This window comes from Argiope bruennichi, chromosome 6, assembly GCF_947563725.1.
Source record: "Argiope bruennichi chromosome 6, qqArgBrue1.1, whole genome shotgun sequence".
NCBI lineage: Eukaryota > Metazoa > Arthropoda > Arachnida > Araneae > Araneidae > Argiope > Argiope bruennichi.
In genome coordinates this window covers 88,817,779-88,832,403 of record NC_079156.1, presented here as the reverse complement: position 1 = coordinate 88,832,403, position 14,625 = coordinate 88,817,779, and the positions used below count along the sequence as shown (strand labels likewise).

Here is a 14,625-nt window from a genome sequence, read left to right as displayed (position 1 = left end):
ATTAAAATACTGAATCAATCATTTCAATTCGTATTAATGCAAGTGCTACTTTCTATCATAACAAGCAAAATTGTGACAATCTCAATTTTTGATCCATATTTATCATTACGAACTCAGCTGTATGTTGTAGAAATCAATCCAGTGATCAAAATTTTGTTCTTATTCGATCAAGATAAAAATCTCTCAGTTCCCAATATGACTTTATATTCTATTTACCATCAAACTTTTTACTTCTTTTCAGAAAGTCCAATTACTAAATGCATCAAAAATACCGATTAACTTGTTCTTCCATTTCATGATGCTCTTAAAATCATTTGCAGTTGCTCGGGTAAGAGGGTTTGCTGACAAAATGTCCACCGAATTTTTCTTCTTAATAGAACTTTGATCTAATATGAAAATATTATATATCTATAATACCTTATAAACTGAAAATTAGTTTTATTTTAAAAAGAATATATAAAAATTAGTTATGTTTTCATGAATCATTTCATGTTTAATATGCTTAGAATGAATCTTTTCAGAATTTGATCACTTTTATAAGCAACTTCACTTTTGAAAGTGTTAAAATAATTAACTGACAAGTAAACGTACCTGTGTGTGCAACTGCAAAGAAGCTGCATTTATCAAGGGTGTAAGTTTTCTGTAAAAGAATGTTCTCTTTTCTTCTCTTATGCAACAAAACATTGAATATACTAAAAATAGTTATAACTGTTTGGAATAAAAATAAATAAATATTACAAAGCAAATTAATGCAAAAAGTTGCTGCAACCACATTCACCATTTTAAGATGTACAAATTTCCAGGATAATTAAAAAAAATTTATGGATAATTTAAGGATTTTTTTTTTTTTACTTATTTGAGAATTTTTCTAATAAATAAATAACTTACATTATAGTATAATAACAGTTCATGTATTTTTTTTTTCAAATCCATGTAAATACAAAGAAAAAAAAAAGGATAAAAATGAGCTCATTTATTATATCTAAAAATATTTCATTTATATGAAAAATTTGAAACAATCAGGTGATAAAAAAATACAAATTTTATTGAAACAAATGTGAAACCACTAGTTTTAAAGTTTCATTAAACATATTTATAAAACTGGAGGTCACTGTTGTGTTGTTGATGTGAATCTAAATACAAAATGGTACTGGAAATTCTAAATTCACGGACATACATATGAATTGTAACAAAAGATAAAAACCAAACAGAGAAAGGGGAGGGGCAAAATCCACACCAATTATACTGATAATACAAATTTACTAAATTTAATTAAAATTAATTTCAATAATTTATTTTAAGTGTTATGTCAATGTGAACAGAATTTAAACAAGACACAAAACAATCAATAGATTTTTCAGTAACAAATGAAAAGGCTGTTTTATTGTTTAAGTAATCTTATAAACCTTCTTATAAACTGTACGTAGCAAGAATAGATTTTAACTGAAATTTTATTATAACATATTAAGGTATTTATAATTTTTTGTAGAAAATTTAAATATATGCATATCAAATCATCCCTATGAAATGGAAATAAAAGTGTATTTTTCATATTGAATTGAATAACTAAAGTCATTTATTAAAGTTTTACATATATTACACAGATATATGTTTGTTTGTTTCTGGGTATAAGAAACTTATGGTCTGGTGATCATTTCCATTTTATGGTGCCAAATATATATTTTTTGATTTATAAATACCATATACTTTTCCCAAAATATAAAGTAATAGTTGTGTTATATATATATATATGTATGTGTGTGTGTGTGTGTGTATACATGTTAGTAGATAATAGAATTTACTTTGTAAATTAAAGCAACTAAAGCAGTATTTCACAATTTAGATCTTAAAAGAAAGAAAAAAGTTTTTTTTTCAAATAAAATTTTTTAAGAAACTTTTTAAAGTATAATGTAAAAATAAAATTTATAATTTTATAATTATAAAAAAATATAATTTTTTAAAAATCATGTATATATTAATTTATAAAATCAGTCTGAAACTAGGATAATCCATTTAGCATTATATATAATTTTTTTAGGCTAATTAATTTGTAATCTTTCTCAACAAGGAAACTCCTGAAAAATAAATTTTCTTTTTTGAAAAAATGTAACTGGAAAATGATATTGCACAAATTTTTTTTAATAAAATTATTTCTTTATTATTTAATACAAATGTAAAACAATCATTGTAATGTAAAATCAAATGTAAATCCAAAACAAATTCATTGATATAAAGTTAATTCATATAGTTACAATATTGTGTTCTTTTGCCAAAATGATTATGTAAATAGTCTGACATTGAGACACCATAAAAAAAGAATTCAGAAGAAAATAATAATCATACAAGATCAAAAAAGAATCATACAATCTTTATAATCAAGAATAATAATACAAGATCAAAAAATACATTAACAATGAACAAATGATGGAAAGTTATAAAATATAATACATTAATGAAGAATAATAAAATGAAAACCTTGCTAAAATCTTTTTCTGACAAAAATTTTATCACAGCAAATTGAAGAACATACTTTTTTTCATGAAATGAAAGACTGTTCTTCACTGACAAATTAAATGCTTGCAAATAGAATAAAAATAAATATATAAGAAATATTAATATCAAAATCTGTAAATATTACTTATGTAACAAAACTTTTTCTATTCTTATATCATTAACAAAATTTCCATATGAAAACATTTTGATCTCATATTCTGTTTAATATTTATATATATATATATATATATATATATATATATATATATATATATATATATATATATATATATATTCATTGAATATAACAGATAAAATAAATTTGAATGAAAATGCTTACAAATGAATTAAATATGTAAATTGCCATTAAAAATAAGCTACATTGTCAATAAATATAAAAATAATTATGTAATCAAAATATTTCTTATGTTAATGCAAAATCATTTCATTCAACAATTTGCTATAGAAAATAGGGCAGTAAAATCTGTATTTTAATTTTATACTGAAAGTGACTTTATCTAAGTTCAGTATTAGGTACTTCTTTTGGTTGAATCACAAATAATGAGTCATTATGAACTTGAAGATGCTTTTTGAGATAACATTTTGCACTGAAACTTTTATTACAGAATTCACAAACATGAGATTTCTGGCCAGTATGAATTTGGAAATGTTTTTGGAGATGATCCTTTGTAATAAAGCCTTTGCTACATACTTCACAAATATGGGGTTTCTCCCCAGTATGAATTTGATTGTGTCTTTTAAGATGGCAATTAGTAGCAAAACCTTTTCCACAAACCTGACAAATGTATGGTCTCTCACCAGAATGTGTTTGAAGATGTTTTTTAAATTTAGATAAAGTAGGGCAGGCTTGACAACAAATATCACATTTGAAAGGTTTTTCGCCAGTATGAATAAGAAGATGCACGGCAAGATTAGATTTATTATTAAATCGCTTTCCGCACACTTCACAAGGATATGGTTTTTCTTTAGTATGAGTCACACAATGTTTAACCATATTAGATTTTTTACTAAAAGATTTATTGCATATTTCACAAATATAAGATTTTTCACCAGTATGGGTTTTGTAATGTACCTTCAGACTAAATTTTCTGGTAAATTTCTTGTTGCACATTTCACATGTAAATGGTTTTATACCTGCATGAGTAATGAAATGCAATCTAAGATTTTTTCTAGTTTTAAACGCTCTGTTGCACATTTCGCACATATGTTTTTCTAAAGCATTGGCATCCCCAAACATTTTTTTAAAAAAAGATTTTGTAATATATCTGAAAAATAAAACTAGATGCGGCACTATATAGAATTATTTTCGAAGGTCTTTGAACAATCGGTCCTAAAATTTCAAGTTTCGAGCTTACCGTTTTGTTTACCATAGAGACGAACACGAGGTATAAGAAAACTTGGTTGAATAAATAAAAACAAATCAGAATTTAAAAAAAAAAATCCTTTAATAACTTTGCAATTTTAAAATAAAGTACAGGCTGAATTATACTACAAATGACTTAAAATAATTTTCATACAAAATTCTGACATTTGATTGTAGTATAATGTATTGGGCTCTAAGTTGATAAAAGTATCTGAGGACTTTAGAATATGATTCATAAAATCAGTTCTATAAGATTTTCACCCACCTGATAAGACTGAGATAAAAATCTTATTTATGATAATGCTATATCATTGAAATAAATTTTCACGAAAGAAATATTGTGGAATATTAACGATATCTCAAGAATATGTTTGTTTGCTGTGGTGAAACGATCGGGTGTTAGAGAGAGTATAAATAGTTATTAGTTAAGGGCTCTCTGCCTAAAAGCAAGGCATTAATGCTTTTATAGCCCCTTTTAAAGTTTTTTACTATAGGCGGAGATAAAAATTATATTATGCATCAGGCGCCATTTGCCTTAAAGTCACTGATAACAATTGGAGGGGGAGTAAAATTTATACTATGCCTCAGACGCCAGTTACTCATCTACGCCATTGTTTATTTAATAGAATGAGTTTATTAGCTATACATTTTATACTCTACTACTGGGTTCCCACTTTCATGTCATATAGAGTTCTTGATTTTGTTTCCTGAAAAGGAAAATGTATTTTTACTTTTATTTTACAGCTGGTTAGCATTCAAGTTTATAGTCCAGAGTTTCTTCCTTTCTTTTTCCCTTTTAGTTTTCTTTGTTTAAAAGGAAGGAAACAAAGATCTAAAAATGAACAATCAATCTCAAAATTCCGATTAATACACTTCTTACATGGGTGTATTACTAAATAAGCCAAATTAGATTTTGATAATAGAACTATAAAGTATGTGATTATAGCTATAATTCTTTATTCTGGAAATAATGGGGTAATTTCGCCTTTACTTCAAAAGTTCACAGCTTACACAGAGCCCACTAAGAAGTGAGGGATCCCCAGTCAAGCTTTATTAAAACAAGATGCATAATATTTCCACGAAACTATTCGATGATCCAAAAGCCATGCAATATAATGAAAATATTGTCATAATATTATTGAAAATTTATTACTAATAGAGTAAAGGGATCTGGATGTGGCAACTCGGGATAAGAAATATTATATATATATATATATATATATATATATATATATATATTTCTAATTTTCGTTTCTTTTAATACCTTATTCTTGATAAATAGGTATCTACATGAGCTAAAATATACTTTGAAATTTAATTTCTTCGATTATAAAATTCACACATTCTCATCATGCTAACTAATATTACAGTAAATGGATAGAAAACACATTTTTTTTAATAATGCATGTGACTGGGCATTCCTATAGTACAAAATGCCAACCATTATTGCAACTCTGTTTCACGATATTCTGCGGAATTCACATTAATTTAATTTCATTATATCAATATCTTGCCGGGGCCTCACCGTGAATTCAGATGGTCTGGGTATACATTGGATAATTTAAGAAACAATTTGATGGTTAGTTATAATATAGTAGAAGAGTATTTTTAAAAAGATAGAAGACTCGATTACATTAAAATTCCAGACTGAATGCATATTAAAACTTTCAAACTCAACAGTTAACAATAAGCGTTATTTTAGACGATTTTATTCTCGAAACAGCGGTATTTCCATTTCGAAGCCTAGATTTTCCCGTCTTCTAGTAAGTTCTAAGAATTCAGAAAGTAGTCTCTTTTAGCAGCGTTATCTTGTACTTATTGACTTGAGAGTAGCATCCAAGATAACGAAAACCGGTTAATCCAAACGTGATTTGCGGGTAATTTGCAAAAAGTCGGGCGAAAGACAGCACATACAGAACAAATTAGATGATAGCAGATGCTTTCATATTCTCCATATCCAATAATTTCTAACTGTATCGATAAAATATAATACTAAATTTACATATAATGAGAATTTAGAAATTACAATATCTGTAATTATAAGAGTTTTGAAAAGATTAAGTGCATGAAACTTAAAAGTAATAGCGAAGTTTAAAGCGTAAAAAATGGCAATAACAAATAAGATGAAAAAGACAAAATAATAGCAATAAAAATATGTAAGTAAAAGAAAAAGAAAATATATGTAAATATAAAACTGACTGTACAATAAAAGTAAAGAATATGATAACAGTATAAATAAAACACAGTTTAAAATAGTATTTATAATAAGAAAAAGTAATATAATTAATACAAGACATATTTTGCAAAACATAACACAGTTCCAAAAATCATGTAAATACTGTACTCATTAAACATTATTATGAAAAAGAGTTTTCAATATATTTTGTATAATATTCTTGCTCGCAATTGTTCAAGTCCCATGCTGAATCAATTCTAAAATTCTCCTATTTTTATACCTGTTCGAAAAGCATTTTACCCATATTTTAACTAACTTTTTAATTAATTAAAAATTAAGCTAAATTTTGCTGTTTTTCTGAGCATGGTTCCGAAAATATTATAGTATGAAAATAATTTTCATGTGAACTTAAAATTCAAAAAATAAACTAATTCAACAATTTGAATTTTTCTCTTGTGAGAAAAACATTTTTCAAATTATGTTTGTTTATTACTCTATTTTTCTATCTACAAACACGATAACTCAAAAATGCCTTGAGCTAGATTAATAAAATTTGGTATGTATTTTTAACACCAAATTTGAACAGTGTTATTACATTCCGAACTAAATATATTCACATTAATTCTATTTGTTTGTCCGAATACAAATGAATAAATACAAATTTGAAAGAGCTAAATGGATAAAATTTAGTGCACTAAATTATCATATAAATTGCATTTTTGTATGAAATTTTGAAAACAAAATATACAAATTTGGATCGACTGTCTATCTGTGTATACTTTCACATACATGTAAATGATATAGATAAAAAAAAGCAATGATTTAGGTGAACGGAATTCTATAAACAGTTTTAACATCTAAAGTAGGCACAGATTCTTAAAAAGTTTTAAACCAAATCTGTCAAAGTTTGTCCGTTTGTCTGAGCTTTCGCATACTAGTTAATATGATAACTAAAAAACGCAATGATTTAAATAAATGAAAATTGTTATGCGATCTTGTTATCAAAAGTGTAGTTTTATGGGAAAGTATGATTTTAATCGGGTGAAAAAAAGGTTACTCAAAATGCACATTCGGCTTTCTTTACTTTATTACGAATTACAAAACTTTCCTGTGCGGTACTCTAAAAATAAAAATCTGAGCATTTATGGCATACACTGCCTTGACCGAGGTCAGCAATTTTATGCGAGGGGGGGGACCTTTATTATAATACGCGAGAAAGATTCAGGAAACTAATTTTGCCGGTTACTTTTCGAGATTTGCTATAATAGTTGTCTAAAAGTCTAATGTTTAGTGATAATGTGCAGAAATTTGATTAAATATTATATTCAACCATTGTGAATATTTTGCATTTCTTCTGACTTTTACTTCCATCTATTTTACATATTTATTTTTTATTTCCCATATATGAACTAAAGAGAAAGTATTAATCTTCATAAAATTCCAACTAAAAATTATCATATATTGACATGTTTCACACTTTTTGGTGTTATTTTTATTTGTCTATGAACTTGATATTACAAAAATGCTTTGGGCTAGACGGAGGAAATTTGGTATATAGACCAAATTTGTAGATTTCTATTCAAAAGAAGTCTGTTGTCCGGGTTTCGAGAATGAATGCAATTGATAACTATAAAACTTATAAAAATTCGCACACTTGTTGAGTATCTAATGAGTATCAAATTCTGCATTTAAAAAAAAATCCAGAATTTGTACTTTCTGTTCATCTAAGAAATGCAGAATTTGCACTTCTTGTGCATCTAAGGAAAGCAGAATTTGAACTTCTTGTGCATCTAAGAAAAGCAGAATTTGAACTTTCTGTGCATCTAAAAAATGCAAAATGTGCACTTTCTGTTTATTTAAGATATGCAGAATTTGTACTTTCTATCCCTCTATGAAAAGCAAAATTTGTACTTTCTATATATTTAAGAAAAGCAAAATTGGTCCTTTCTATCATCTAAGAAATATAGAATAATATAACACGTATGTGACTACTGCAACAAAACTATTTGTGGAGAACAAACATTTAAAATTTGCAAAATTTTAATTATTTTTCTATTTTAATTGAAAAATTATAATGTTACGTTAATATAAAGAGAAATAAATAACGGAAAAATGAGAAAATATTTAGTTTTAATTCGTAATCAACGAATTGAATTATCAAATACTGAATAACATTGATTCAAGTTTAGTTACCTCAGATTCAAAATAAATTTTTGGTGTAAGACACTTAATAATATTTTTTGATTCCCCAGAAAATACGGAAAGCATAGGCTTTGCAATACTTCAGTAATTGTTCAAGTAACAATTCACTCTTCAACATCATAATTTTTTTGGGTCACATGTGTATCAAAACAAATGGACCGTTGAGTGTGCTGGGCATTTAATTGTCTTTTGAACGAGGATGGAAATAATTGGATCCACAAAGGATAGTTTTTTAAAACTATTGCGAAAACTTTTACAGGTACTTAGAGAGTTTTCTCTCTTGTATTACTTTCATGTTTTCATTTGCGGCTCCCAGAAACATTAATACTATATTGATTCGAGAGGAAGTAGCAACAAATAGGCCATGAAAAACATTTTTTTTTTTTTTTTTATGAAATGTATTATTCTAGATGTAATGTATTGCGTAATTATAGTTTGGCAGAAAATGCAATCACGTAGTTTCCAAACCATTTTAGAGCCCCCAGAGAAAATTCTAGAGGAAATTCGAAACATTTTAGAACAAGCATATGGAATCCATAATAATTATTCTCTAAGACATATTGTTTACAATAAGAAATAGTGTTCAGCAAATAAGATATGAAATTAATTTTTTAGTGTACAAATTTTCATAGACTGAATGCCATTTGTAAATTATGTTATACAATGTATAAACTACATGTAGCAAAAATGATTCAAAATGCTTTGCAGTGCAGATTATAAGATTTAGAGCAACTTGATTTGATAGTATTTACGTTTTGAATAGTAAAGGTCCATTAAAAAAAGGTTTTGTCGAAATTCTAATTAGATATTTAATTAAAAATTAATCGAAATTTTATTATTTTTATCAATAACTTCGGAGCATATTGTTGCAAAAAAATGTTGCTAACTTGTTTAAAATTAAAAATAAATAAATAAATAAATAAAACTGGTTTTACAGTGATATCAGTTTTATTTATGTAAAATTTTTCTTTCAGTTTAATAAATTTTGAAAAATTATTTTCATTATATTTTAGAATAGCACTTTTCATTGTATAATTATTAAGTTTATACAAGCCTGTTGCATTACGAACACGTTAAACTTTTTGTGTCATCATTGCTATAATTAAAGGTTAATCAAAAAAATATATGACAAACAAATCAAATCGTAAACATTACCAAGCTACGGTGTTTTGGATTAGCGATTCCCATTTCTTTAAATTTTTTCTAATAGCATGTCCTATAAATTAGCTTTGAAAAAATCCCGATGAAAAATTTTTCTATGATTTTATTTTTCTAATCCTCCCCAGAATACATATGAAGACAAAATATGCAACAAAATTCCATTTCCAATTTTTTAAAACTTAAAACTTAATTTTCATTGGTTTGAAATTTGATTTTATATAAAGTTTAAGTAAAATTATTGTTGTGTTAAGCATATGTAGTAAAAATTCTAAATCATATGAAAAATAAAATTGAAATGAAGAAGTGCTTCACAAGTAAATTTCAATTCGCTTTCATAGATTTTCTTCATAAATATTGAAGTGGTGTTTAACCATGCTCCGATGACTTAAATAGGGCAAAATGCTATTCCAAATTGGAGAATTTAGATAAATATCTTCCCATCAGATTTCGAAAATATTCGAAAATTCCCAAATGAAATTACTTCAATATTTGTAAACACTAATCATTGCATCAGTATTATTTATTTATTCATTTTGGAAAATTAAATCGTCCCAAGCAAAATTCAGTTGAATTTGGACCAGTTTCAAAAGTATCATCACAAACAAGAATAATCTCGAAGTAGGAAATATAGTAGAACAGAAAAGATATTACGTGATAGAAATAATAGATACATTTTAACGTTGTATTCTTTCCTTTTTATAATGGATTTCACAAAATAAACAAAATATTTTAGCCTTTTATGACACATAAACTTAGATTTTATTTATTTGGCCTATTTAAGATTTCTCAATATGCTTGCTTTATATTATGTAACAATGAATATTATCTCTAAATTATGTTCATCATTATTTAATTTCTGTAGAATCTTCCACGCTTTTAACACTTCCGGTTTGGCGATCGTGTCGCGACGTTCGCCATAAAGAATGTGCTAAGCCTACTTTTGATGTCTTGGCATTTATTGAAAGCTTTTCATTTTTACTTTCTCATGTACGCAGTGCAGATAAAGTATAATAAACGTTAAAAAATTCGAGCTCGAGATTTTGACGAATCTCCACATTTTAGATCTCCCTGAGTTCGGAAAACACATTTCTGGAAAATGTCTGCCTGCCTGTGACACAGATAACTAAAAAGCGCGTTGATCTAGATGGTTGAAATTTGGTATATGGTCTTTACACCAAATTCACATACTTTTATCAAATATTTAATAAAATATGTTCAGATGAAAACCGTCTGTCCGGCTGTTCGAATTTAAATTACCATGATAACTACAAATCGAAGAGAGCTAGATAGAGAAAATTCGATACACAGAATCAACATCTGTAGTGTTGATTTTGGCTGAAACTTTGAGCCAAAATCAACAAAAACTTGACTATTTATTGGTCTGTACAATCAGAAAGATGTAAATGCGATATTTAAAAAATGCAATGACTTAAATGTATATTATGTATGGGATTTTGTGACTATAATTGCAATTTTGAATCAAATCTTTATTTCAGTCGATTTAGAAAAATGTGTCTAAAGCAAAAATTTGATTTTCGAATACTATTAACCGCAGGCCAGGGATTAATTGCTAAATACTCGCCGAGTATGTCTTGATGCATTCAGTAAAAATACTAAAATCATGCCAAAAGTTAAGATTCCGTAATTAATGTACGCCATTGTCATGCAAGATGCTCTCTGGCATGACAAGTTTCTTAGAGGGTGCGCGAGAAAGTTTTCGAAAGACCACTCCCGCTGGTTTAAAATGTTGAATTCATTTCTTTGGATTCTTGAATGATTTTTTTTTTCAAATATTACAAAATCACATGCCCTTTCATAGTATAAATATAAAAGATTTGCATCCGATATATTGCCTACTGCAGAATGTAGTCAGCAGTTGCTTAATATTTTATTTGGTTATTTGCTACAGTCTTTCCAGACTTATTCCATTATGCTACAGAGATTGTCTCTCGTTTTTATTTAAGTTAGTATAAAAGCCAGAAGAAGCTAGAATTTTTGTCATTAGACGATCTTTTATTTTGCCAATTTTTAAAGTAAACATAGATCATGAACAGTAATTTTATTTTAAATTAAAATGTGATGAGATTCTATCTGAATTTCATTTCATTCAGTCGTTTCTCCACTTAAAATACTTTTATCACGTGGTTTTATAAGGCTAAATAACATGCCTGTTAATTTGAGTTCACTTATTTCCGTTCTAAAGAATAATGTTTACAATTTTATTTACATTTTTGTTGCCATTCTCAAAAAAGAAAACTTCATTTCGCTCTCAAAAAGAAAAAAACAAACAAAAACAATTTAAGTTCGGTGCTAGTGGCGCTCGTGACAAAATGCTTCTAGAGTGTTAAAAAGTAAATTCACAATTATTGATAAGGAGTATGCTATTTACGCATAAACCAATTGTGAACAGGCATGGGAAAAATTTGGATAAAGGACAATTTTGAACTTATATACTACAATACTTTAGTTAAATTAATTATTTGTTTGAATTTATTTTATTTTATTAATTTAATTTCCCTAAGTTTTAATTTCGAAGACTAGTTTAGTTTAATATGGTTAACCTTACATAACCTTTTGTTTCTATAAAATTATCTGTGTTCTTAAAGTCCAAAGACTGGATTGTTCGATTTATAATAAAGTATTTTATGCTATTTAGAACTTATATAGTAATGATCTTTTTTCATTGTGACTTAAAATTTCTTATTAATTTAAATAAGCCACTCCCACCGAGGGGCCTCTCAAAAATGAGGATGAGAAGCTTTCCGGTATGGTGGTTGGTACTCGCCACTCTGGTGGGTTAAACAATCGTGGGGAGGTCGACTACCTCCTATCGATGACGAGATGTGCTTCCCTTGGGAAGGATTGTACCATGGCCGGCGATGGCCCTTAGGATTCAACCTTAGTTACCGATGGTCCGATCATTCAAATTCTTGAATAAATTTGCGTATCCGCTTATAATGGCATATATCCGTTTTAAAAATAACATATATCCTTTTATAATTTTAATGACATAATCTGTTGTATATAATGACATATATGACATTGTATAACCGTATATAATGGCACATATTCGTTTATAAAGTCATCTGTATTTAAAATCCGAATGCCTTAAATTAGCGGGGTGGAGTTGCCCTGTGTGGTTATTTAAACACGTCACAATATACCTATATTTGTTGCTCGACAATCGATTTATTGTGGAAATAATATTTAATAAGGTAATGCTACGTTGTCTATATGTAATTTTCTAAATATCCAGTGCGCTGATGGTGTTCAATTGAAATTGATTTGCTTCTAATGTATGTTTATTTAAATTAATGATAAAGAAACCAAAGTGCTTCTAGATATAGAAATATGCTGTGGGGCTGCTAACATACATACATTTGTTGACGTAGTTGGATTTGAATTTAAATGGCCGTGCACATATAAACAGCGATATTTTGTAGATTATAAGTTTATTTATTGCGATTGTATCAATTAAAAGTAAGATCAGATAGCATTGTTTGAGTATAATAAATTGCAAAGCAGCAATTGCTGTTCGATGTTTTCTAATCTTGGCTGTATTAAAATAGAACTAATTGCTGCAATATCGCTTTTCTATCAGCTAATTGTATTTCCCTTTTCCCTCTTTACTAGCAATTACATGGGCTTAGCTTTTCCGAAAATACTTCCCTTAGAATTCATACGTCTGATTAGAATAGTCAGATTTAGTCTATGCATCACGTAATACAACGCATTTTAATTCAATCCAACGCTTTTAGGATGAAAATAAAATTTCATGATATTATAATTTCATAGTTATATGCTACTGGTGTAATCTTTAGTGAGTGTAGTAGCTTTTATTTTTTAAAAGCTTAATAATCGACAGCTAAAAGCTAAGATTTTAAACACATTATATGAATTTGAAAAAGAATTATCATTTATATTTTAAAGAGAGGGAAAAATAAAAGCCGATAACAGGGAAAAAAATTCCATGAAATTAATTAACCTTTTATTTGCTGCTGTTGGTATAAAATATTTTACATAAGGACTAGTAATTTTTGTTAATACATTTTGAATAATAAATTTGCTTGAAAAAAAAATTTTTTTTTGAAGTCCTGTAAATAGAAATAAGTAAGCATTGTCCAAACATTTCATGTTTATTTGAATTGAGTTAACAAATAAATTACTCAACAAAATTCATATCTGAATGTAAGCAATTTTTTTTCTGTGTGCTTTCTTTACAGCTGTTCTTAATAAAATTAATGAATATAAAATTCACTTTAATTGATATTTTAATTTCAAAATTTAACTCCTCATTTCGTATTTCAAATAAAATCTCATTCACTCTCTTATATTATTTAAAAATGTTTACAATGCCGAAAAAAAAAATCCGTAATCGTCGAAAAATTCAGAATAGAAACTTTGATGTATCTTTGTAAAGGTTCTAAAACGGGAGATTCGAATCTGAATGTCAGCAGCCATTCTGTCAGTTCTAATTTGGGATTTTCTGTTGGCAACTTCGTCAAGATCCAGCGATGGGTATTTATACTGAAAATTGAAGAAAAACTCTTTCTTCTTTCTAGTTGATAGGTTTCTTTCTTTATGAACTTTGGTCCCTTTTTTTGGCGCAAATTTAGTATTTTTACTGAATCCATTGAGTGATACTTGGCGATGTTTATGGCGATTAATCCCTGATAAGCAGTTAATAGTATACGAAAATCGAATTTGTACTTTAGACGTATTCTTCACAACCGATTGAAACAAAAATTTGATACATAACTACATTTTTAGTCTCAAATCATTATCACTTTTATATATTTCTGAAAATACTGTCCGATAGACGGTCGACCCCTTGTTGAAATCAGCTCAAATTTTGGTAATTGTCTACACTATAGTTGTTAATTCGGTGTACTGAATTTTACCCATCTAGCCTTCTTCGTTTTGTAGTTATTGTATTAATTTATTTTCGAATGGCCGGACGGACAGACTTCCTCTCAACGAATTTGCTCAAAATCTGATGAAACTATATAAAGACTGTATACCAAATTTCATCTGTCTAGCTTAAATCATTTTTGAATTACCTTTGTAATAGACAGAGGACAGACATTTTTCAAAAATATGTTTTTCGAAATTAAGGAAATCAAAAATTTGAAGATGCATCAAGATCTCGACTTCGAATTTTTTGCCGATTACAATACTTTTTCTATACTAAGAAAAAGATAAAGTAAAA

General features: G+C 27.4%; 1 protein-coding gene across 1 annotated transcript; it reads right to left on the bottom strand.

Moving 5' to 3' along the window:
* Positions 1 to 3,007: 3,007 nt before the first annotated feature.
* Positions 3,008 to 3,508, bottom strand: LOC129971820 (zinc finger protein 121-like). The gene has a single exon (XM_056085796.1). The coding sequence runs from the start codon at positions 3,506 to 3,508 to the stop codon at positions 3,008 to 3,010; it is 501 nt and encodes a 166-aa protein (XP_055941771.1).
* Between the last annotated feature and the right edge of the window lie 11,117 nt (positions 3,509 to 14,625).